The 27,387-nt window shown below is 41.8% G+C and overlaps 1 protein-coding gene across 1 annotated transcript in view; it reads left to right on the top strand.

Annotated features, from left to right (window-relative positions):
- Positions 1-27,387, top strand: part of macrod1 (mono-ADP ribosylhydrolase 1) — a 93,725-nt gene that overhangs the window by 54,197 nt on the left and 12,141 nt on the right. The window contains exon 5 of the mRNA XM_079556949.1: positions 6,550-6,666. Within this exon, the coding sequence (XP_079413075.1) occupies positions 6,550-6,666 (117 nt within the window). The remainder of the gene's footprint in view (positions 1-6,549; positions 6,667-27,387) is intronic.

Here is a 27,387-nt window from a genome sequence, read left to right as displayed (position 1 = left end):
TTTGTATTCTCAAGCCAGTGATCCGGCTGATACAAACCGACAGGGAAAGACAGGCAGCTGGTGTCTGGTGTACGTCTACAGGGACGAGAGCACAGGATGTGAGAAACCCGCATTACACACTGAATATGTGAGCTTTGGAAGTAGCATTTCTACCAAAGATGAAAAGAAAAAAAACACTTTTAATCACAGAAAGGGTGGGAGAAATGGGATGCTTGCAGTATTTATGCACAAGAATTTAAAACTACAGTGAATCCTCATCGGATGGGGTTTGATGGCGATCTCGTTGCCCTTTGTGGTTCTGCAGGAAAATGAAGTGAGTGGAGAGTCTTGTCTGCTCCTGTTTCTGAACAAATGAACAAAGGAGCATGTATTGTGAATGAAGGCAGTGGGTGAGAGCGTAAGATTGGTTTTGGGACGCACAGATGAGACAAGCAGCAGAGAGCACTTAGAGCACGCTCCATATTCAGACGGTGATGCCGGCGCCTCAGCTGCATGCATAAATTCAACTGTTTTACTGCTGTTTGCGTGTTGGCAGTGTGCGAGTTCACTGTAGCAGCATTTAACAGGTTGCGGGCTCGACTCGGTGAAGTTCGTGTGTGAGAAAAGTGCATGTATCCTGCGTGTGTCGCGGCGCGGGCATCCTCCACCGCCAAACCCATCCTAAATGTTGCCTTGGAAACAAGCTGACTGAAGTAAATGAGTGTCCTGGCTCTGCTGAGGGATTGTGGGAAAGCAATATGCCAGCGTTCCGCCCCATTAGTTTGACGGACAGCCTGTTTGGCCTATAAGAGGTCAGCTGGCAAGGGCGGCCATATTAGTATTCTATAGACGGGACTTTGGGATTAGTTTTACTCTAATGTCAATCTACCTGTGTGCGGGCGCGGGTGTCTTGTAGGAGGTAATAGCTGTCCCGCCGTGTAACATTGAAGGCAGGTGTGCGTCCGTGTGTGCAGGTCTTTATTTGTTTGTGTGCCCTGTTGGGGGTTGTGGGCTCCTCGCCAGGTAAGCATATCACCAATTATCACTTCCCCGTCCCAATCTAGTCCTCCCCCACTCTCCCGCCTCGCCCCCCGTCAGCACACAAACACCTCTCCTGGTCCCATGCCCACTCCGCCGCCTGCACGCGGTCCACGCACGCCAAAGCCCTCATATCTGCCCACCCCCACCCCCCTTCCCCGTGTCCATTCATCCACCGCAGTCTTTTTTATTCAAGCCTATCTCGCAAACCTTGCTTAACATTCATCTCTCGCCCTTTTGTTTTTAGCCACACACACTCCCTCTTTTTCACACTTGATCCCTTTCCAAACCCATTTCTCTTTGTCCTGCCGAGCTTTTCACAGCTCTCTCTCTCTCTGTCAGTCAGCTTCCACATCTATTTGCTGCCATTTTTCATACTTTCTCCTAAATTTTGAGATAATGGAAATTGTTCATGCGTGTACATAATGGTTTAAATCATGTAAATGAACTGTGGCACCTCTTGCAGAAAATCTTCCAGCACTGAGTCATAGGACGAACTGTAACAATGTTGGTGACATCAGGTCAAGCCAATTAGGGCTGATTGTGAAGCAGTGCAGGCATTTCCTTCTCCATTTGCCAGTTGAGCAGCGTTTCACACTAAACGATGTCCTGTCTAAATTAAGCTACCACTTATTGCCGTCAGAATTTATAAATACTGCGTGGTGGAACAGAACAGCAAGTCATAACTATTTCTTAAATGCCACAGAAGCCACAAGCCACTATTCATTTTCATTGTGCGGCATGTTAACATAAGGTTCTGTTTAAAAAGAAACATTAGTCACAAAGAGGGACGAGAAATGCAGGGGCAACCGCCTAACAGGGGGTGTGCAGCAGAATCAGGCCGTTTTTGTGGAATGAAGCTCGAAAGTCGCCGACCAAGAGTCATTTTAACCACTCATCCGCTGACATGACCACAGCTCGCAGATGATCACAATGCAATCAATAGCACAGGCCGTCTCCACTCTGGAGTCATGGTTCACTGTATGAAGCATCTCACAGTGTGAACCAGTCAAAGCTTTGGGTTAGGGTCATGCAGATAGTGTTACTTAGATTTCAGACATTGCCGACATAGAAAGCATAGCCTGGAGATGCATTTTCTTTTAGAGCAATAGTTGTTCTGACTCACAAGGCTCAAGTTTTCATGAACTTAAAAATACCGGTATATAAATGCAGATTTTCTTGCCGCCCATGTTATGATTTCGATTTTATCACGGTTATACAGTGGGTTGCATTAGTTACATAAACATAGATATATTTAATTTAAATTAGTCTGTTAAGAGACTATTGGGGAGCAGACAGCATCATGAAGTCCAAGAACACACCAGACAGGTCCAGGATCAAGATATTGAGAAGTATTAAGCTGGGTCAGGTTATGAAAAGATTTCCAAATTTTGAGCATCTCTCAAAGTACAGTTAAATACAGCATCCAGGAATGGAAAGAGTATGACATCACTGCAAACCTTCCAAGACCCGGCCGTCCTCCTAAACTTATTTATCGAACAAGGACAGCACTGACCAGAGCTGTTACCAAGAAGCCTATGATGACCCTGGATGAACTGCAGAGAGCTACAGTTCAGGTGGGGGAAACTGTACACAGAACAACTATTAGTCGTACACTGCAAAAATATGGCAGAGTGGCAGAGTGGCATTTTTAAAAGAAAACCATAAGAAGTCCCGTTTTCCCCCTTTGTGGCCTCGATGTGGCTTCTGGCTTCTGTGGCTACAGAAAATGGGACTTATTATGGGTTTCTTTCAAAAAGTTCTTGTTTTAGCCACTCTGCCATGAGGCCATATTTTTGCAGTGTACGTCTAATAATTGTTCTGTGTACAGTTTCCCCCACCTGAACTGTAGCTCTCTGCAGTTCATCCAGGGTCATCATAGGCTTCTTGGTAACAGCTCTGGTCAGTGCTGTCCTTGTTCGGTCAGTAAGTTGAGGAGGACGGCCGGGCCTTGGTAGGTTTGCAGTGATGTCATACTCTTTCCATTCCTGGATGCTGTATTTAACTGTACTTGAGAGATGTTAAAAATTTGGAAATAAAAATTTAAAAAATTTAAATGTAATATTTTTATGTTTATTGTCCATAGCGTGGCAAAATGTCAAAAAGTTGAAGGGGGGCCGATGTTATGAAACCCACTGTATCTGCTGTTACTCATGCAGAGCGTAACACAGACTCACCTGATACCGAGTATTTGGCGTGTGCTTGTGTAATCAAAGTGCTGCATTAAACAGAAAAGCTGAATCATGATACAGTATCATAGGCCTAGATTACGATTTGATTTTCTATCATATCGCCCACCCGTACATTTTACAGCATGGAATAAAAATCCTTGAAGTCGTCTCAAAATCCTAATGCAGCTCAAAATGGGAACATGGATTTCCCCATAACCAGCCTATTGGACATAACGCGTGAGACGTAGCACAGTAATACAAGTCCGGCTTGCTTCAAACACCTCTTTGATTAGCACCCTGCCCCTCTCATGTCTCCCCTTCATGTTCCTGTCCCATTGAAGTGTCTGCAACATGTGGCTTTCCCGCTGGGCTATTACTGCAGCTCCCACTAAGGCTCGAGTCGGAGGGGACGCGACGCAGACCGGCTTTCAGAGCGGGGCACAGCGAGGCGGCTCTCTGCGGTGCAAGAAACTGCAGGAAATTAAGCTGAGGTATTACTCAAGCCATCAACCTGGGACCAGAGCAGGAACAGAAGAGTCTGACTTTGAACTGATGGCTGATTCTAACCACAGAATCACTAACAAACACATCCTCTTAATGCTTTTATTATTAATATTATTGGAAAAGTTGCTGGTTCAAACCCCACGTCAGTATGTGTTATTGGTTGCTTATTGTGAATCACATAGCCTCCTTAACCAACAAAACACAGCTATTCCTCAGCCGCTAGAAATTAGCATGATAAAGGTTAGCTTGTTGAGCTCAACTCGGATATTTCTTTTCCATAAGCGCATTTGTCGTGTGAATACATTTCTGCCTGTATTTTTAGCATTTATGGAGGTATATTTATGTATGAGTGCAGCCCAGCGCTCATAAGGTCAAAAGGCAATGTGTTCGCTCAAGGCAATGCAGTCCACCCATAAAGACTGGAGCTTAAAGGCCACACTGCACTGCTTCATACACACTATAACTGTATGCATTACTGTATCTGTCAAACTAAACGCATAAAACAAAAGCCGTATTGTTGACTTCCACTGGAGTTCAATTCCTTTCCCCTTTTTTTCTTTTTGCTGTGCTCCTTATCTCCCCCACAGACGTTTTTACATCTGCTGTGCTCCTTTATTCCCTCGCTCTCAACTTCTCCTTTTTCATCTCGCAGCCTTATCACACTTGTTCCTATTTCAGAGTTGGTCCGCCACGGAGTTGGTGTGTGTGCGCTACCTCAAGGCCCGTTCACACAAACACCACAGAGCGTCCAGTGTGTATGTGTGTGCGCTTCCTTTCTTTGACAAGCACACACTACACCACAAAACTCCATCTGTGCGCCCAAGGATCTCGTCAGAAATGTTCAGAAGTCTCCTTTCACAGCCCTTTGCTCTTTGCTCACAGTGTGGTCCGCGCCTATGTGCCACATGCGATATGACAACTTGAAACAAAAGATATTAGAAGGCATTTTTAACCCCTGGCCGGGAGCATGCAGCCACCGGGCAGGACTCTGTTGCCGTCGGGTCTCAGCGGCTTTCAGCGCCCTGGCACATAAAGCATTCAATCAAGATGTCCGTCACAATCTTTCGAAGGCAACAAAGGACAGAAATGTTCAGAAGTTGAAGTCACTGGTGTCAAAAATATTGCATTTGTGGTTTATAGTATATGGTGGGTGTCAGTGTTAATTTTGCCAACATATTTTAATTTAGTTTTAGTCTTAGTCTTTTGACGAAAATGTAATTCGATTTTAGTCTAGTTTTAGTCAAAAAAATATCTTCAATTTTAGTCTAGTTTTAGTCGACTAAAATTGCAAGTAAATTTAGTCGACTAAATTTAAGACGAATTTAGTCGACTTTGCATTGATAATATTCATTATAATCATATTTAATCTTGGTCCTCTGCTTCATGGAGCTGCTCCACATGAACAAAGCTCAGAGCTGATCCTTTGGCAGTGAATTTACATGATATGAGGCTCTTTCAGACGGTCAATAGAAGTTTGGATGATAAACTAACTGTTAGAGGATAACATTAAATTGCTATTTATCATACTGGGTCAAGCTGTAAAGTCGTACTATCCACAGTCAAGGCAATGACAGAGACAGTACGACTGACCCAATATGATAAATAGTGGTTTAATGTTATCCTCTAACACTAACTTTATATCATGTTTTTAAACCTGGATAAAGGCTTTGTTTTTTTAATGAGTGTCTGCTAGTGTGTCAACAAAAATAATAAAAAAGATGAATACAGCAAAGCGGGAGCGTTTCACTTGGTCAGAGACGTGACAACTGCACAGGCAGGTGCTCTACCAGGACAATCAAAGATGAAATGAATTATAAAACTGTGCCCTGATGAAATATAAACATTGGCACGTTGGCGTCCCGTGTTAAATAAAGGACTTTTATTCAGTCAGTGCGCCTTGGACTTTGCCTACATCCACGTATTTTTCATCAGGGCACAATTTTATAATTCAATCAAAAAGATGAATGTTCGTGGCCCAGGGGGAAGCTTTTGTTGCTTCAGATCACCAGAATTGTAGGCATATAAGTTTGGGTTTAAGCTGTGAGATAGGGGCCAAAAATAGTTCCACCACAACCGATGATCATTGGACAAAGTGATTACATGTAGAACCACGTAGGTACTTTATTGTGGCTCACCAGAACAAGCTATTATCTATTTTTCTAAATTCCTCTTCAATGTGCACGTCAACACTTATTTTTATATTTACGTCATTCAGTTTCAATGCATCTACACTCCCTATCTTTTTCTTTATGCCCAGTTTTGTGTCCTTTTTAAAAGTGTCCATTGAGGTTTTAAATAGATTTAACAGTTTTAAGTAAATAATTTGCAGTTTTAGTCGACTGAATAAATATTGTGAATATTTACTTTTTACAAAGTGGATGCTTGATTTGAACAGCCGCGGTAATTGGCAGAGCTGTAAAAATTGCTTTCCCTGCATCGCTGCCCTTGTGGAAATGAACACAGTCACAGTCTTTAGGAACGTTTGTGGATCAAAGATGGAAACACATCTCTGGGTATTATGTAGATTTATGAAAATGTAATTAATAAAGCGTAATTGACCAAGAAGTCCGCATCAGCTGAGCCTGTAATAATGCTGTAAATTGAGTAATTAACTAATGCACTACCCTTAAAGTCCATTAAACTGACTGGCAGATGCTCAGAGGATTTGGGGTAAGAAGCTCCCGCTAGTTGAAAGCGTTTGCAAGGACAGGAAAATATAGCCATTTTTCATTACTCAACTCAGTCCAGGTAGCGCTCTCTTTAAATCCCCTCATGGACTTCAAACATCTAGCTGTAAACGTCGGCACATTCTTCAAAGTAGGCCAACTCTTTGTGCCTTTTCTTGTTTCCTCTCTAGTGGACGGAGCCATCCATCGAGCCGCGGGTCCCTTGCTGAAGAAGGAGTGCGCCTCCCTGGACGGATGCGAGACTGGACAGGCCAAGATTACCTGCGCTTACGGCCTCCCTGCCAAGTGTGAGTAAGACGTCCGTGAAGCTGCCTCTCCAGAGAAGCTTCACTGCTCTCAGGTCTGACTGTGGAGGCGACGGGGAAAGAGCAGCATGCAGTTTTATTCAGTCTGTGAAGGTTTAATAATCAGACCATAGTTTCTGTTGCCATGTGCATAAAGCGAGCCAAACTAACATACTATTTGCATTATGAATTATGCATAGATTGTCCAGCATTATGCGCTTTTATGTTTTTTTCTTCTTTCACATATCTTTAACCTTTGTAAATACTTGGATTCTTTTATGCATCTCTTGATGGAAACAAAAGAGAAGCTACTTACATGAGCATACACAAAAAATCTTAATGAATCACAATAATCTTAAAGGGGCTAGATGCAAGTTCACTATTTTATACTCACTACTGCCACCTCAGGTCATACATGTAGCTGCACCTTCTATATTAAGCTCGTGCATGACGGCACTTCGGACCCGAATTAACACCATTTTGAGTGACAGTGCAGGATTTAGAGGCAGTTGTGGTGAATTAGTCTGGGCTCATTCTACACCTTAGGACATTGTTGGAACATGTAGGGGGAGGAAAATACATAATTTTGACATTGTTAAACTAGTCTCTTTAAGGAGATCGTGTGGGTATAATCTCAATAATGTTACTTACTGCGCTCCATTTATAGCAGAGTAAATGGCACTCAATTATTAAGTGGCACTCCATCGCGGCATGTATAATGCGAGGACGCTGAAGATCTAACATGACAGAAAAAGTCTTTTTAGGTGTTTCAGATATAAAAAAAAAACTCTTGAGATTTCTTGACATCTAAAGCACAACGTGACAGAGATGAGCATTAGTATGCACCAACACTAACAAGAACAATTTAACAGCAGCGGCGACTTTTATGTTTGTAGCTTCAAAACTCATCACATTGGTTTAAATTTAGTATCTGTGAGGCAACACTTCAGCGCACTTCACAAGCAGAAGCACACTGCCATCTTCGAGACAGTCACCGCTATAATGCTATTTTAAATGAGCTCCACTCTTACTCTTAGATTTGACTTATTATCTATAAGTGTAATGCAACAGTTTGTATGGAGTGGCTTTATGGATACCTTTCAGTGTACGACTCTCAGTGATATTGCTCCATTTTGATTCTCTAAATTAGTGTTTCTTTACCTGAAACATGGGGACCCCCGGGAGTGCACGAGCTCAGCAGGGGCCCTTGGAATAATTTCAAATTAAAAAAGACGGTTAAACTTGAAAGCAAATACAACAGAGTGGACGCGCACATCCAAAATCTGTGAAGGCGGGCTGGAACCTAAACGGATGAGGCAAAAATTAAAGGGAGCTCGGAGCTCGGGCTCCCAAACTAATTTAATCTGTTTCATACCAGAAACTTACGTTTTGGGCGTCAACTCAGGCCTTCATCAGACATAATAATAATAAAGTATTTCACTATTATTTTCTGAGAAAAAAATATTTTAATGATGTTTTGCAGTAAAAGGTTTGAATTTGAAAGTAGTTTAGCTTTATTTCAATCCACACTACTGAATACTAATGCTGAATGCTTTCTCAATCAGTGTCAGGTAGTTGGATCCATGGAGCATAAATTACACTTTTTGGCACTTTTTTTCCTTTTTTCCTTTTTCTTTTTTTTGGGCAGAGCATTTAACTAACCACTATTATAGTATAGTAATCCAGTGTCAAAAGCTTTTGTTAACAGACGGTTAGGTCTATCGTCAGCTGGTTCAGCCTTGTTGAGCTGTCAGTTCAGTCTCCACTTGACAGTTTCTCAACCCCACTTCTCTTAATGTGACATTTTGTCAGGAGCTAATCACCATATCATTACACTGCCTAGCGACACATTAGAATTGGAAATAGCGCCTTGGGCACAGGTTGTAAGTAATGACCACCCAGGTATGTGTGTACGTCTTGTAAAACAGGTTAATAAGCTCTGTGTATCAGCTTATGAATCCACGTTCACAGTGAGGAAGAAAGGAGGTGGTGGTGCAGAGAGGGATGCTCCGGGCAGAATGGAGACTAGAAGAGATGGACACAAAAAGTGGATAGAAAATATAAATCATGAACCACTGTGTGAGGAGGAGGCAGCAAGGAATTTCTATGGAGGAATTCTTGCAATGTTTGTGCTTGTGTCAGCTCACCTGCTTGGTTTAGCTCAGGATCACAGGTCTGAATTCAAAATTGTCAGAAATGATTGTGGATAATAGATCAATTGTGCATGTATTCTCTCTGTATCTTTATTCAAATGGCCAAAGGCTTATTTCACACTAAAACATGTTGGACATTTTAGGTTTTGTGAAGTTTAGTTTCACTGAGCTACATGTTCCTTGGAGTATTTTTCTGTTGTTTATTGGGATGTTTGTGGGAGTTAGAGACAATCTCTACAGTATTTTCTGGCTGTCAACTCCAATCTCTTTTTTCTAGCCAGACATCTGGGTCTCTTTTGTGAGTCACTAACGTTCTAATTGAATGTGGGATACACCTCACTTTACCTCTGCATTAGAGTGTATGAGGCCACTGCCCAGCAGGTGCAGAGACTGGCATGTGTCTGGCATACGAATATAGGTTCTGAGAAGGATTCAACGCACGCCTGCTACATTGCTTAAACAATCACAACAGGGCTTGATTACCTCTCAGCAGGAGGCAGGGAAGCACGACGCATCAATAACAACGAAGGCAAAAACCTGCACAAGATAAGCATGCACAGGTTCTTGGGAAGGTGATGTGAAAAAGAGAGTCAAAATGAAACTGACGGGACAAGGAGAAGCTGAGAGATGGGTCCAATCTTCAACACACTGCGCTGATTTGTGTGGGCATGCCGACAGATGTGTCATTTGAAGGGCCACTGGCTCACAAGTTGCCAAATGGTCCTGAGGACCTGCTGTCAGGCGGACTGTGATCCCAGAGCCACTTAACCAGCCACATCCCTGAGCTGTAGCCTAGCAACCCCCAGGCCTATGGCACACACTGGTTAGCAGGAGGCACATGTAATTTAGGCATGTTGACAAATGACAACCCAAAGTGACTCTGGCGAAAGTGAGACAAATACCAGAGATGCCCATCATGTGTGCATTTACAGAAGCATTGCTCTGTTTAGTTTCATCCTTTTGCATCCAACAAGGATTGTTCTAACGTGTTGTTCAGGCGACCGGAGACCCAGAGCTCACCTGTGTACCAATACACTGTTACTATGAGTCTGTTTCCCTGTTGACCACTGGTCCCTAGCTAAAACCCACAGGGACGGCAAAACATAAAACACCTTTTAACTGGAATGTTCAAGTTCAAGAAAATGAATATACTCTATTTACAATTATATTTCTATTTAATACCCAGGGATGGAATTTTGTAAAGCACTTTTCACAGACACAAGTCACTCATAGTGTTAATTTCTCAAACACACATGAATCCACCCTGTGCAGCTTGAGCTGATTTGTTTGAATCCGAATGGCTGCTCGCTCGAGCCAATCACATGGCAGTATTGCTGTAAGTAGGCGGGTGTTACGTTTCCCGACAACATTAACATTAACTTGTATATATTTATTTTATATATTTTTACCGACAGGGTGCTGCTGCCTGAAATACGAATATGCAAGGTCTGCCACTGCTTTTAGTCCTTGCGAGGTCAGCTTAAAAACATGAAGATGGTAATAATAATGATGATGATCATGATGATCACCATGATAATAATTAAAACTAAATGCTCAATGGGTTAGTTATTGCGGCAGTTTGTTGTTTGCGACTTGGCTGTGATTGGCTGAAATTCATCCATAATTTAAACGCACACTATTACAGATTGATATTACTCTGTAATAGATTGATATTACTCTGTAATAGATTGATATTACTCTGTAATAGATTGATATTACTCTGTAATAGATTGATATTACTCTGTAATAGATTGATATTACTCTGTAATATCAATCTTATTACCATGTTACCAAAGCGCTTGACACTCAGCCAAGGTTTGTCTACGTATGTAACCACTCACACACCCAGGTATTTCTACACAGTCTCGCATCCAGGTACTAATCAGGCTCATCCATGCGTAGTATCAGAGATCTGACGAGATTCACAATTACTTCTATAATTATAGTATGACCCATTGGTTTGAACCCATTTGAGAGTCTCTCTGCAAGAATATTTGTTTGTTGTGAGCAGTCGCGGCATCTCAAGTGGTGTTTAAATTCCGTTCAGAGTTATAATCCAATTTCAGCTGCTAAATCCCTCTGAGCTCCACCTTTCCTGCTGTAGATTATATTTGCATCGCTTATGGCCGTTGTCGGCCATGGAATGATGGTATATCGACTGTGTTTTAAGGACACATTTCACATGGTGGTGGTTGCTTGAACACAGTGGGAGTTGGTCAAAGATGAAAAGTAGCTGTAGATGCTGGAGCACAGATAGAAAGTGCTGTAGGAGGTGGAGAGGTACAAAGCAGAGATCTCACTCTGTCAGGCTGCTCTTCTTCCATCTTGCCGGTCCTTTTCCCTCTGTGGCCAATTAGCGTTAATTAAAACCCTCACTGCTCGCTCTTGGACCCTCCTCTGCTTCGGGTGCCAGGCTCTTTCCTCTGAATCATCACTGTCACAGTCTCAGCTTGTTTTTCTCTTATAGACATTGTATTTCATGTACATTATTCACCAAACATCTTTCCCACTTTCTATAAACTTCTTCATTTATAGTTTGCCTTTCTTTTTTTACTTTAATCAATCCACACTTATTATATCTTTTTATTTACAACCTTTGTCTCCTCTCTCTTTAAACTCCCAAAGCCTGGACACTGCATGTAGTATGTCCTGCTGCAACCGGCTGTCTTTATGCCAAGCTTGCGATTTGTGTTGATTTATTGATTTTCCTGTTTGACCAAGGTCGGTTGTGAACACAGGCAGAAGGGGCAAGGGTTATCGGGACTATAAAAAGGTCCGGTGATTGTGTTGTATTGTTCAGATCAGAGCAAAGTCATGTTCAATAACTGTCTTGTTGTGCTGACAATATTGTGATATTAACTAAATTCACAGTATGTCCCTGTAGATTTAAACAAAACTAATAAATCAGTTTCTTCATTAAACTGAGTCAAAACAAGCCTCAAATACATACAAATTCAAACGATACCAAAAAAGCCACAAAGGAGGACCAAAACATCAACAAAAGGGCAACAAAAAAAGCCACAAAAGAATGACAAAAAACGAGACGAAAACAAGAATGAAAACGCAACAAAAGAGTGGCAAAAATGCTGTGGAAAAAAATCACGTCAAAAATGAAGACCACACGGCAACAAAGCTAGGAAGAAGATCAGTTTCGATCAGTTTTGTTGGTCTTAGGAACAGGCCACCGTTTTTCCACACTGAGATATGTTCTTTCCTGAGCTTTTCCCTATTTAAATATTTCTAAGCGGGTAAAAGGGGTGTTATATTGTTCATTCATTTTTTTCATTTCATTTTATTTATTCTTTTTTCAAGGTAATGCAACCTAAAATAAAGCAACAATCCAACAAAAAACAAACAAACAATACATTCCATGAAAAGAAGAACAGGAGTTGGATGAAGAAAAAAAAATCTTATAAACTCCAACCCCATTCTTGAAGAAAAACGTACAAGGCATAACTTAGGAACACTTGGACGCCTGCGCAGTAAGTTGTTTCTACGCCTTACAATTTAATTTTGTGTAACTTTTCACATAACGTAACGTATTTAAATAGGGAAAATGTGGAAGAGCTTGGTGGCTTCAAACTTCACCCCAGTTTGGAGCTATAGGAATATGCTAGGAGAGGCTAAATGCTAGTCGTCTAAGCTAATGTAAGAACATATCTCAGTATGGAAAAACGGTGGCCTATTCCTGTAAATGAGGCGCTACACTGGCCTATAGGCTGTAAACTCCAGTCGAGAAGCTTTAAGATATGGGTAAAGCTGTTTGTGGAAATGTGTTAATCTCAGTCAGATGGAAAACCTCAGCCATTTTGGAATATACTGTGGCTGTTTAACGATTACGTCACCTAATATTTCAATCATTTGGCAATATATTGTGCTGCTGTATATAAACAGGCTTTGTGAGTTGATCCATATTGGACCTGAGGTGAGCAGAGTTTGTTAAACCCATTTTAACTATGCATCCATATTTTTCCCTGTGTGATAGTTCAGTTAGCCTCTCCTGCACTGCCATCATCGTCGCCCCTTGAGTCTTCTTTCAAACCACCCCGAGACTGGGCTGAAACACGGCTTTTTATATAACTTCCTTTTGACACGCCCGTCAACGTGTTTTCTTCTTCCTGCCACAGCATCAGCAGCGCGATGCTCCAGAGGTGTTGAAAAGCTTTTCCAAATCTGCCTCCTTCACCACCACTGCTCCCGCTGCTGATGAGGAGCGAAATTATGATCACAACCTTGGTGCTAATACATTCCGTTAATTCATTCGCCTTGAAGGATGCGGGGAAAAGGGATAAAAATAAAGCTCCAGTGTTGCTTGGCTGAGGGAAAGCTGCCTCCTTAAAGCATCCCGTCCTCTTCCACCCATTTACCCGTCCTCCTAAAGGTAGAAAGAGATCTGAAACCCTCCTTTGTGGCATTGCATAGGCCCTGGATTTCATGTGTCCGCTTGACTGAGCACAGACTGAGGGCCCCACGCACAAAAGACCAGCTCGTCCTTTTTCTGCCCGATCTTTAAAAGCCGAAAAAAGAAAAGCCGCCGGACAGATGGCACAAGGACCAAAAGGAGAAAGTGGTGGTTGCGGCCCCCCAGGTAAGAAGAATGGTGAGGCCTCAAGGGGAGGAGTGACGCGGTGACAATGAGAAGCGGAGCGGGCGTCACCGGATGGCACTCAGTCAAGTTCTTTTAAGGTTCATGCCAGTGTGACAATGTATTATACGAGAGAGCACATGGGGACAGCATCAAACAGAGAAGGAGACTTGCACACACTGACTCTTGAGCTAATGAGACACTATATACAGAAACATATACCGAGTCACAACTCCCTGTATAAAACTATACAAAGCTGTTTAAAGTGGGTTGCAAACTTTGTCTCTACATATCAAATGAAATAAACGAACTGAACATAAACGTTTTTATTATATTACAGCATTTTAGGTAATTTTAACCTCTTAACGGAGTGCATTTTCTCCAAATCTAAAAGCTTGCAGCATACAGGCCAGTGTAACGCCCCATTAGAAAACTAAGACCTACAAAACTGATCTAAATGATGCTGTGTCATCATCACTTTTTTTTCTTCATGCCATTTTTTTTTTTGTTCACGTTTTTGTTGCTCTTTTGTTTGTGTCTTCATCCTCGTTTTCGTCTCATTTTTGTGGCTTTTTTGTCGCTCTTTTTTTAAAGAAGCTTTTAGATTTGGGTAAAGCCAATGCAGGAAATGTGCTCGGTTCAGGTGGCGTTAAGAGGTTAAAAAAACACTGCAGTAGCAGATTATTGCTGTATTATAACAATGTCACTGTGACAGCGTTATTTCAGTCCTATTGAGTCTAAAGGCCTTTAGTTCTATTTTCTACTTTCAAGGCCTGACTCTCAGCGCACACCAGGAGGCTACTGGCTACTCAATATGCAAAACAAAAAGATTTACTTTAGGTCCCGTTTACAGCTGTTGGACTCGATTCTTTCTCTACTTTGTTTTTAGGCAGAGCCTCCTCAGTGAGAGTAAACGCTGCTGTGGACGTTCGCCGTCGTAGCCGCGGCAACATTTGCGGGTGTGTCACAATAAGCCTAATATTATTTATTCATTATAGGAAATTGGCACCGGGCCAAACCAGACTGTTTGGCGGGCCGTATCCAGCCCCAGGGCCGTATCCAGCCCCAGGGCCGCCAATTGAGTAGGCTGGATCTACGCTAATGCTTAATATAGATGCACTTTTATGTATCTCGAGCAATGAGTGGAAATTACTACAGACCTAAACTTTTCCCGATGCTCAAAAATGGCAAAACTACAGGGGAGTGAGCGCGTGGGAGCTTCCTTTTATGAAAAGTGTGTACTGATGTTAAAGCAGTATTAAAGGGGCAATATCATGCTATTTTAGCCATTCCAAAGTTAAAGGGGGGGTATTATGCAAAATCGACTTTTTCAAGCTTTACATCATGTTATTAAGTCATTCCCTCATTAAAAACATGCCTGAAGTGTTGCCTTAGCACATTCACGTATTTTCGAGTAATCTGTAAAAACTCCGATGGCAGCCATTTTAGGGATAAAACGCCTGATTCCTTCAGGAAACGCCTCCGACCTCCAGGATACGCCTCCGACCTTTCGTCACCAGCCGAGTAACCAACCACTGCTCCTCAGCAGAACCCCCTCCCCGCAGTGTCTAGCCCTAAGATGTAAACAGAGTCATCATGGAGGATTAGTTTCATGTGTTGTGAACCGGAGCCACAGCAGACTTTTACAAAGACACACATCAGTGTTTCTGTTACCGAAACACCCAGGATTAAAACCGGTGACAAGAACGCTTATTTCAGTGTCTGGTTCTGCGCTGGGCCTTGATGATGCACAGAACCTCCGGAGAAAGCTAATGCTAAGCTAAACCTCGAGTCATCACGTGAAAACGAGAAATATGCACACATAAAGTCAATAAAACCACCACACACATAAAGAACCGTTTAACAATGATCACACACGGAGCCTGGCTTGTTGATTTGGAAGTTTATTGCTCACATTTCATCTACAATGGGTCATAGACGAGTGGCTTTCTCCCGGAGCTAACAAGCTAGCCGCGACAAGCTAACGGGAAAATTCACTGAATACAAGCAGCATATTATGCATTGAAAACGTCACTAAAACAGGCAACTGCTTGAAGCAGCCTTTATGATGATCACACACGGAGCCTGGCTTGTTGATTTTGTAGTTTACTGCTCACATTTCATCTACAGTGAGTCATAGCCGGGTGGTTTCTCCCGGAGCTAAGGCACTATTAGCCGCGACAAGCTAACAACCTTCACCTTCACAACATTCATTGAAAACAGGCAGCATATTATGCACAAATAACGTCAATAAAGCAGGCAACTACTTGAAGCAGCCTTTACGATGATCACACAATGAGCCTGGCTTTACACATTTATGGTTTATTGCAGACTTTTCATCAACAATGAGCTGTAGTCGATTATAACAAGCTAACGGGTAACCTCGAAAAACCATTGTCCACCTGCACAGATAATGTCCGTCTTTGAATCGTATGGGCTCCTGCAGATCCTGGTGTCGTCCATGGGGGTATAGTTAGAGATCCATAGGGCATGGCAGATGCAAAGAGAAGCCTCCAAACAGCAGTTATTTTTCAGGCAAGAGCCCCTTCCAAGCGTCCGGTGTGGAAGGTTCGTCTCCAAATAATATCCTGTGTGGCCATTGTTCACAAAGTGATAAACAGTAGCTCCTTTCCAACAATAAAAATTAAAATGCAACGATCGTAGTTTCAATACAGTTGAGACAACGAGCGCAGTGTTGTTGTGATGCCACAGACAGCGTGTGGAGGGGGCGTGTCGGAAAGGGTCAGAGGTTCTTAAAGAGACAGAGGCCTATTTCAAGTCATTTGCTACCGCCATTTTAAAAGAGCAATTTTATACAAGGCAGTTATTCTAATTTACTGCATTTACAGACCAACAGAAGGTTTCGTCATCATTGTAGTGTGCTATAGACTGGTGCTATGTGGCTGAAAAAAGCATAATACCCCCTCTTTAAGTATAGGCATTTATATGATATATTGTACCTCTACCATTATGGAGCACTCATTTTTGTGATAAATATAAGTGTTTTCTGGAGGTATTTTTCAAACCCGGAAGACACAACGCTTCGATTCAGTTAACTCCGCCCCCTCTCTCCGCGCATACAACTTTACCGTAATATAAATAAACAACAATAAGTGAAGTTACTTCACGATGCAGTTATACGGAGTTGACATCTGCAACACAGCTTCATAAATGGCTAACACACATGCTAATATGCTAACACACAAGCTAACCCGCGTTTGGACTGACTCACCGCTCTGGTCCATCGCTGTTTACATTATGGGACTCGCGTTGGTTATAAAAGTTAATCCACTTTGGTTCTGGCGAAGGTTCCCCAAACATCCATCAGTGACAATCACAGAAAAACACCATTTTGGTGATAGTCGCTGAATCCCGGAGAAAAAAACAGCTGAGTGGCCTCTTCCTGAAAAGGGTTGAATATAAACTCCTCGTCCTCGTAGCCAAACGCGCTTCTTTTTCTCCGTCCGTGACATAATCGTTAGTCAAGAGTAGGTAACGAGCTCCATCTTCACAGCTGCAGCGCAAACATGACTGATCTGTTCAGACGCGATGTGTTTGTTTTGGCCACAGCTGACCTGGAAGCACCTCGGGCACATCCTTTTTTTTTTTTTTTTTTTTTTACTCTTTGTTTCTCTCTTACGACAGAAATAATGAAAAAGCTGTTTTACAAATTAAAATCAGGCCGTAAGCATAGAATAAAGACATTACATTACAGACGTCCAGCACTTCCGTTCCGTTGTTACGACACAACTGAACACTCAGTCGTTCACGAGGAGAGGGAGGAGCAGCTGCTCAGAGAGCAGGATTCAGGAGGATTACTGAGAGCTGCGTGAATGAAGCCGCAAACCACTCTGGGGGTGTTTTTGATAAGGAAATAGCATAACAACATGGCTAAAAGCTCCAAAAAGTCGATTTTGCATGATATAGGACCTTTAAGTAACTCATGCCCCTAGAGGCCATAAGCGCCACTGCAGGTGTCGTAGCATGTTGCGTTTTTTTACTCATTAATTGTCTGTGAGAGTAAATACTACACTGACAAAAAAAACACAGAAACAAAGAGAGAGAGGGATATTGTACATCCAATTACACAAGAGATATTTTTTTCACTCAAACAGGGCTGTAAATACTATTTAAGTGGTTCTAGCCCGCAGTTAGCTGCAATTGTGGTTTTCGGGCCAGATGCCGTCAGGGTGTTCCCTGAGAGGGGGGCTGGCTCACGCCCTCACCTGATTTGGCCCCTGTGATTATTTCCTGTGGGGTTAGCTCAAATCCATAGTTTGACAATTGTCCACTGGTTTGTAACCAGTTAATCAGTGTGTTGACAATTTAAATGTTTTTCCAAAACGTTTTTTTTTTGTGTATATAGTGTAGAGTTTTTACCAATTAAAAATAAATGTGCAGTACATGATTTTTCTGTCACATGTCTACTCTACTCTACTCTACTCTGCTCTACTCTACTCTACTCTACTCTGCTCTACTCTACTCTGCTCTACTCTACTCTACTCTACTCTGCTCTACTCTACTCTACTCTGCTCTACTCTGCTCTACTCTACTCTACTCTACTCTACTCTGCTCTGCTCTACTCTGCTCTACTCTACTCTACTCTACTCTACTCTGCTCTACTCTGCTCTGCTCTGCTCTGCTCTGCTCTACTCTACTCTACTCTACTCTACTCTACTCTACTCTACTCTACTCTACTCTGCTCTGCTCTGCTCTGCTCTGCTCTGCTATGCTATGCTATGCTATACTATGCTATGCTATGCTATGCTATGCTATACTATAATCAAACTAAATGAATAGGTCTGAAAACTTTAAAAGCCCAGTGTAACTCACGGTTTATTCAAAGAGTCATGTAGCCAATGGCAGCAGCACATTGTGTCCAGATCCAAATGTCCTCTACATTGCACAAAACCAACTGTACTCTTTGTTACTGCTGAGATTTATTAATTGCAGAAGTCCTTGACTTCTTCATTGGCATACACATCGATTTTGTTGTAAAGTTGCAGGTTCAGGAGCACTCCGACACTTTGAAATAAAAAAGACGCCTCCCGACTGCGAGTTTAATAATCAGTGCGTAGGAAGTGGAGAAAGAGTTAGAACTAGGTTACCATTAAATAAGTGAATACAGCACCCTGCAGACTTGAGTATTTACAGCCTCTTTCTGCCTAATGCTTGGAGACCACTAATGTGTCTGGCTATGACAACAGACTATATACATTTGTTGTCTCCTAACACATTATACATACTACGTGACTGCAATGCATATAACTATTATTGCAAAATGTTAGGCTTTTTCTAAATTCGGTGGTAAAATACTGAAAAAGCCATCATCTTTACTTCCACTAGACTTTTTTTGGGTCGGATGCTTTGGCCGGCTGGGTCGTAAAATTTTGACCATTAACAGGAATTACCGGACATTTACAAAGAAATGTGCCTAACGTGGCTTCGAGGGCAAAATAAAAGAGATTAATTCTCTCAGCGCTGAATTATTGTGGAGGAACAAAGTGAAGCGTGAGATAAATTCATCAAAAGACGGCTCTGCCACACTCAGAGCGGCTCCGAACACCGGGAACCTCCCCGGACAATCTGCACTGACAGGCCGAGAAAAGCGCCTCTTAACCCGGCCATGTTCCCGGGAAGAGCCGCTGTGTGGGCAGCGCTTTCATTTGACTGAACACGTGCAGGTTAAAGAATTACCTGATTGAATTTATTAGCTTTTGAGTTCTTAACACACTTTTATAACGGTAAATATACCTGTCGGCCACTCTTCTCTTGGAAAATGCAACAAGAAGAGTCTTTAATTTCCAGTGTGATGATGGCACTTCAACTGCACTTTGTAGAATGGCCTGAAGACGTAGATCGACTGACTTAGGTGACTTGTATGGAGCCTATTTTCCTTTTTTTCTACAGAGTTTTTTTGGTCTGACGTTTTGGCCAATGGAAACTGTATTTATCAGACATTTGCTTTTCAAACCGGCCAAAATCCGGCTACAGACATCTAACAGAAACCCAGGCCTGTACCCTTTTCTCTTTTTAATCCTTGTCTGGGTACAGATGCCCTCTAAGACTCTAGAGGACTTCCCTCTTCTTGGAACTCCTGCACAGTCCCTCAAAAGGATTAAACCACAAATGTTCTACCACCCCTTTTCTTTTGTTGCTATTGTTTTGTGTGAGATCAGATCGTGTTTCATAAAAGTGTCCTGGTACCATCTGTTAGACACAAGCGTGGGGTTATAATTAGCCAGACGTCTTCTGTTGCAATTCATCTGAAGCAGAATATGCAGGTATACCATGAAAAAGATTAGCAGCAGCAGTGTAGCAGACGTTTGGAATTTTTTAAGGGGAATCATCACAATATGCCTTGAGGTGGAAACTTACACTTATCGATTTAATGTGAGGGGAACAAATGACTCCTTAAATCTGTCATACAAGGCTGAGCAAGAGCAACATGAGGAACATATAAAACTTTACGTAAATCATTTATTTACCTGCTGCGCCAGCCCCTTACATTTGTTCATGGATGCAGAGGCATTTGAAACCCTCCTCAGCTAATTGTTTCAAATTTCAGTAGCGTATCTAAAATGGAAAACACATTTCCTCACAATTATATATATCCCAGTTTCCCCAAGAGAAATTCATAACTTCTCTCACCTCTGATATCAGCGCTTTTGTCAATTGATTTTGGCGAAAGGCCGTTTCTTGCTTGGGCTAATTGACAGTTATCAATTTTGAATACGCCTCAAAATGTCCTAACAATGTTTTTCCACTCATTTGCAGCTATGCGAGTGATAAGGGGTGATTAACAGTGTAAATGGACGAGTAAAGGATTCTGATTGTGCTGATGCCAGAATCTGGTCCTTTCTTTGGAGTTAAAGGGCGACTTTGGACTCTGAAATGGATAACGCACATTCATAGTCATTAATATTACTGCAAATCACATTACAGGCTTGTTGAGCAAATCCTTTGAACCGCTGTGTAGGCCTTGCATTTGTTAAAGGGTTAAGGTTACGAGTGTCTCTGTGTGAGAGAGATTGATCTTTTCAAATCCAACAAAGCAACGGTAATATGTCAATGAAATCCACAGCCGGGGGCAAAGACGGCCTCCAATCCATTTTGCACTCTAATTTTCACTAACACCTTATAATTTATTCTCTTAATACAGCAGACATGTGGCAGGCATCATCTGAACATGTCTAGCTCTGGATAATGTTATAAGAGTCTTACAATCGCTGCATTTACATAAATGTCTCAGTTTTGTCATATTTTAAACTGTTTTTATGTGGATATACCGTCTCCGAAGAGCCATGACGTAAAAATAGCGTTAAAAAGGAAAAAACACGCACATCCAATCTAAATAGTGTGCAGGACCAAAGTAGACTATGAAGATAAAAAGGAAGAAAAAAGTCCGCACAACTATGTAGCTCCCAGGAAAATATTTATTACTTACACCTGTACGTACGTGTAAGTAATAAATATTTTCCTGGGAGCTACTTAGTTTTGATTAATATAAGCCTCAGCTGGTCTTGTCTTGCTCCTCTCTGCAGGAACCAAGTGCCAGTGGAGCTGAAAGAGTAAAAATGATCATGCTGCAATCGCATAAATTACTAAAATCACTAAAGGCAGCTGTAACAGTGAATATGTCAGACTGTGCCTTGACTTAACCAATCGTCACTTTCAAATGTGCTGTAGACTTGGCAACTACTCAGGTGCAATAATGTGCGAATGCTGATTTGGTCCAAAGCCTGTCAGGATTGTAGCCTAATAAATAACAGTCACAGCTTACACTTGTATTGCACTTTACCAGCCTGTGTCCCAGGTTTCTCAAAGCGCTGCACTGTAGTGATTATTCATTCACTACACACTCGGTGGTGGTAAGCTACTACTGTAGCCACAGCAGCCCTGGTGCAGACTGACCATTTACCACGTGGCTACAATGTGTGTTTATGTCCTGATCTCTTATCATGTGACTGCCCTCTGCTGGACATGTGTGGAATTCTCTCCTTTTTTACATGTTGGCTGCCTCCTTTTGGCTGGAGTGAACATTTGGTTATTTCTTTCAAAATTCATAACTCTGCACAGGAATGGGCTTGAGAGTTTTTGCTCTACATGGGTTAAATCATCTCGTGGGCCGCACCCAGAGCATGTTTATTTCATTTAGTGCACTAACAAGCTCCTGTAGTTTGACTTCTACAGCAACACTTTTGTACAAGGCTGAAAGCATCAGGGGAAAAATAAAAAGTTCAAAGACTAAATCGGACACTTTAACAAACAAAACAATTGTACATTCTGTGGTTATATGTTTTAACCAAGAAAGTCCCACTGAGATTCAAAATCCCTTTTTCAGGGGAGTCCTATTGCCACCACTAGTAAGGTCTATTTTAATTATCACATCCTAGACATAATTCAGTTGTTGGTGTTAAAAGCCAGTTTCATTTTCACTATCTGCTAATTAAGGTTATTGTAATCCATTCACTAATTATCCTGTAAATATGATTGGCCTTTTAATTTATTGTATTGAATATGTTTTGAATATGTTTTACTTGAACAAAAGTTAAATCTGAGCTCCTACACCCGTACACTCCTTCTCGGTCTCTCAGGTCGGCTGATCAGCTCCTCCTCAGCGTCCCAAAGACCAAACGAAAGATCAGAGGGGATCGGGCTTTTGCAGTGGCTGCACCAAAATTATGGAATGAGCTGCCCTTGCACATTAGACGCTTCTTCTGTTTTCTTTGTTCTTTTCTCTTTTTAAAAAAAAAATCTGTCCTTAAAACGCACTTGTTCACGTTGGCTTTTGGCACAGCCTGAGATTTTGACATTTTATCAGATTTTATTCATTTCTATTTGACGCTCCTTTTGTATTGTATTTTATGTCATGTTTGGCCTTTGTTACACTTTGGTCAACTTAGTTTTTTTTAAAAAGTGCATTATAAATAAAGTTGCCATTGCCATTGCCAAATCACTGACTGATTTAACATTGATGATTTAACTTTTCTACGATGGATACTCCCTGGATGAATGCGAGCCTTCACAAACAATATGTTTTACGGTAAATGTTGGTTCTGTACATATTATGGCAGGGAAAAAAAGGAAGATCTATTAAAGTCTATAGGCTACAGCAAATATATACAGCTGATCTGGGACTAAAAGAGAAAAATAGCTTTTTGGGCTCACTCTGGTACATTTTCAATAACATAATAAGCCTATGTTCAAAGTGCAGAACGTATTCGTAAGTCCTAAACATAATTAAGTGCGCTCGTATTTGAAAACGTACAGGCTGTACCAGCACTCCACTGCTTTTAGACCTGTGCACTGTAAATTTGATATAGTGTATTATTCATTTTACATATGCTCGTGTGCAAACGTCCCTCCATAACCCACACTCTGATGCACTCGCTCTGTCACACATAAATCCTTCACGCATCTTCAACATGCTCCGCCAGCTCTTTCCATCTCGCCCCGTGACGTTTTTTTTCCCCCCTCCACGGGTTTGTGTGCGTGTCTGCGGGTTGTACAAGCTTCAGCGGCGGGTGGTGGTGGTGGAGGAGCGTTGATGTATGGTGGAACTAAAGCAACCCTGCCGATCGATAATGTAAACACGAGCGAGGAGAGGCGGTAAATAAAGCCGACTCCTGACAGAAGTGTCTAGCTCAGGTGACGGAGAGAGAGAGGGGGTGGGGGTGGGGGTGTGTGTGGATGAGGTAATGGCTTTGGGGTAACAAACAGTAACGACAAAGGACAAACCGAGTTCATACTGAAAGATGAGGAGCAATACAGACCTGGAGACTGAGGAGAAAGAAGTATTTAGTGACCGTGAAAAGCAGAAGCACCCGTTTACCTCTGGCCTGGTGTGATAGTGCAGACATATTTGATATTAGCACACGACTCTCAGATGGTTGACCTGCTGTTGAACCAGACACAGGACCGTGCGGTGAACCTGGCGCCTGCCTCTTCGCGCCGACTTGTTTACTCAAGTGTTTCACACGTAGCAGAGCGTTAACTTGTAAACATTTACACAGACACTGAGCCATATGTGCTCAACGGTTTAAATCCAAGTAGGTCGGTGTTTCAAAGATGGCAGCATATTTGAGTGTGATAATTCAACTGCTCTGTGGCTGCACCCGATGACATGTCTCCGTGTCTGTTGAGGAGTAGCCTAATGCTCTTCTATAAATAAAAGTCCACTCACAAGGCTGTGAATCATTATTGTGATTCATCCACTGCTGCTCTGTCGAAGCTGTGAGTTTTTTTTTTACACTTTTAATACTGAAAAACAAGGAGTCTCAGGTGCTCACACAAACTCTGTATAAGCCCGAAACAGATTCACCTTCATTAGTGGTAGGACTGAAGCAACTAAATCAGCTTTTCGATTATTGAAATAGTTGACAACTATTTTAGTAATTGATTAATCGTTTCCTAGTAAACACAGACTCAAACAGAGCTAAAATGGCATGAACATTTTTTAATTTTTGATGAAGGCCTTCTTTGTTTTTTAAGTTAGGGTAGTGTTTTGCATCCAATCAGAAAGCAGAATTAGCCTCCAAAAAACAGTCACTTTAAAGGGACTATACAGAGTTTAAAAATGTTAAAATTAAGTATTTTCATCCCCCTACATGTTAAAGGAATAGGCCACCGTTTTTACATACCAAAATATGTTCTTACCTCACTTTAGACGTGTTAATATATCCCCGTCTGGTCTTTGTCCGTGCGCTCTGTCACGCAAACGGAGCACATACGCAGCCTCTCCCACATGTCACATAGCTCCGAAAAAGCTCACGATAGAAGCTACCAAGCTCTTCCACGTGTTCCCTATTTAAATAAAGTTACGTGAAGTGTTTTCATGCGAAGTATATTTACAGTATATTTTTACAGCAAATAAAAAGGGGGACTATATTGTGAGGCGTAATGATACGAGGAGCAAAACGTCCGCGCAGTAACTCCTAAAGGTTATTGACGGAAGTGAGCGGGGGAAGTCTTTAGGAGTTACTGCGCGGACATTTTACTCCTCGTATCATTACGCCTCACAATATAGTCCCCCTTTTTATTTGCTTATAAAATCGACATGTTACATTTCTGTGTAAATATACTTCGCATGAAAACACTTCACGTAACTTTATTTAAATAGGGAACACGTGGAAGAGCTTGGTAGCTTCTATCGTGAGCTTTTTCGGAGCTATGTGACATGTGGGAGAGGCTGCGTATGTGCTCCGTTTGCCTGGCAGAGCGCACGGACAAAGACCAGACGGGGATATATTAACACGTCTAAAGTGAGGTAAGAACATATTTTAGTATGTAAAAACGGTGGCCTATTCCTTTAAAGCCATGTCCTAATGTGTAGAATGAGCTCAGACCTGTTCACCACAACTGCCTCTAAAATCCTGCACTGTCACAAAGAAATGTGTTAATTCGGGTCCGAAGTGCCGTCATGCACGAGCTTAAAGGGATATTTCAGGATTTTTGACATAGGGCCTCATTTCTTAGTTATCCAGAGTGTTGTTGATTAATGGAGATATTTTTTTTTGTAATTCATGCAGTTCTTGTATTTGAAGAGTTTCGTGGCGCTTGGCTAATGCAAGGCTAGCACATTCCTACGATATCAGCTGCATTAAAAACAGTCTGACACACTCCACAGTGGACCTGAGGCAAATCACGTATAACGCCAGACTAACCATATAAATGTTTGTGTTGATAGAATAATTTTTGGAATATAACTGACTTTGCATCACATGAATGATCACATTTTGAGGGACTATTTTCGAGCAGATCACTCCGCTGCTGCGTTGCTTATACAACCACGGAGCTGATGCTGTCCAAATATAAGTTATTTTAGATACAAAATGGTTAAAATTACTCTATGGGCACAGACATTTATATGGTTAGTCTGGCGTTATAAGTGATTTGCCTCAGGTGCACTGTGGAGCGGGTCAGACTGTTTTTAATGCAGGCTAGCTGATATCGTAGAAATGCGCTAGCCTCGCACTAGCCTAGCGCCACGAAACTCTTCAAATATAAGAACTGCATGAATTACAAAAAAAATATCTACAGAAATCAGCAACACTGGATAACTAAGAAATGAGGCTCTATGTCAAAAATCCTGAAATATCCCTTTAATATAAGTAAGTTATACTGCATTAATCTCTGTAGAGAAATAAGTTCTCTGCATTTGACCCATCCTCAGTGTCGCATGGAGCGACCCATCTCCATGATGTGGGGCCAGGCTGGAGGTCAGAAACACCTGGCTGGAGGATTAACCTATTGCACATGTTTTTTATAACCTACCACTAACCTACGCAGACACGGGGAGAACATGCAAACTCCACACAGAAAGCCCCCGTCCAGGTGGGAATCGAACCCCGGACCTTCGACCTGTGAGGCACAAGCACTAATCGCTGCGCCACCATGCCTATAGAAGCTGCAGTTACGTATAAGACCTGAGGTGGCAGTAGTGAGCATAAAATGACTAACTTGCATCTAGCCCCTTTAAGTTAACTCCATCAGCATGTCCTCAAGTAGCATGAAAATCAGCATGTGTAATGACGTCGTGGCTAACATTGTTACAGTTACAGTTCATCTGAGAAGACTGACACTATTTGAAGTTAGCCCCTGTTTTCTGGAGCTCCCTGTGACTGAGGCTCAGGCTTTAATCAATACCAGACAAGTCATAAATACATTTTCACTTTTATGTTTGTAGTACGTGGGTTTTGCATATGGCCGGAGCGTTTAGGTGCCGGTTTCAGCATTTGAGTTTACCTCCGAGCTACAACAAAATGCTGAATGAAATAAAGCCTGCACTCACTCTGGTGGGCTATCATGACATAACCTATTGCCTTCATCATAGACGTGATTGGAGAATATTGGTGTCTGGCAGAATTATCCAAACATAAAGGGGCTTTGATGGATTCATAAATGAGGTTTGAATGATTTCTTAGGGAACACTGGCTCCTTCATCAGCGCTGGCTTTCATGAAGGATTGTGGCGTTGTACAGTTTCTTTGCACTCGCATCTGTGGACTCTCCGTTAGCCACGCGCTCCTATTTGCGCTGAGCTCTTTTATCTGCCGTCTTGAGGGGACATAGGCGCTTCACACGAGTCCTTTTGAAATGTTGCCGTCACATTGCAGCCCCACAAATTCTGCTGAATGGTTCCAAGGCAATGTCCTTGTGAAAATTCCACAGAGACCAAAAGAAATTGAGCAACATCTTGGAAAAAAAAAACTGTACCCACTGAATGTTCCGCATACCTTTTTTGTTAACTGTTTACTTTTATTTAAACTTCAGTTTATTTGAAATTATAATACACCACCAGGCTCCACACTGAGACAAATTTGGGTACATGTCCTTCCTGTTTTTGCATTGTCATATGATTTTTATTATTTTTTGTAAAATGTAGGACATCGAAGGCTGTTTTCTGGACCTGTATTTTAGTGCTTCTGTTGCTGGTTTAGCTGCCAGAAGGTGATTTGCGAGCTCACGTCCTGTAAATCCATTAAGAATTAATTCTACATTAAAATAGCAGCTTGCAAATGCAAGTTAAGGAACAGACTCACCTTGAAACCAATTAACCATTTCAGTCCATAGAGTCCATAGGAATTACCGAAGTAAACTTTTATTTTGTGAGTTCTTTGTACGCTTTGCTTTTAGTACTTTGTTGTTCAGAAGTATTTGGCTTAAGGCTTATTTCACTGAGCATAATGAGCAGATACTTCGCTCACAAATTATCTCCATTGATTGTGGTTAGCTGGCACAATTTCCTTGTCAATGGAAACAACAGAAACAATTGGTCACAACAAATTAGCATTGGGGAAGAACATGCTCAGACATATATCATCATTTCATTATGGGTAGAAAATAATAGTAATAATTAAAAATAAATAAATCAGCTGATCATATTGGAGAAAATCCCCAAACGCTGAGTTAAGTCTTTTTGCCTAATGGGCTTCCATCCTCCGAGGGAGGGATTAAAAAGGCCTCAGCTTCTGTATTTGACGCT

This window comes from Gobius niger, assembly GCF_951799975.1.
Source record: "Gobius niger genome assembly, chromosome: 5".
In the NCBI taxonomy this organism is placed as follows: domain Eukaryota; kingdom Metazoa; phylum Chordata; class Actinopteri; order Gobiiformes; family Gobiidae; genus Gobius; species Gobius niger.
The sequence above is the reverse complement of the archived record's forward strand: the minus strand, read 5'-3'. Positions and strand labels throughout refer to the sequence as shown.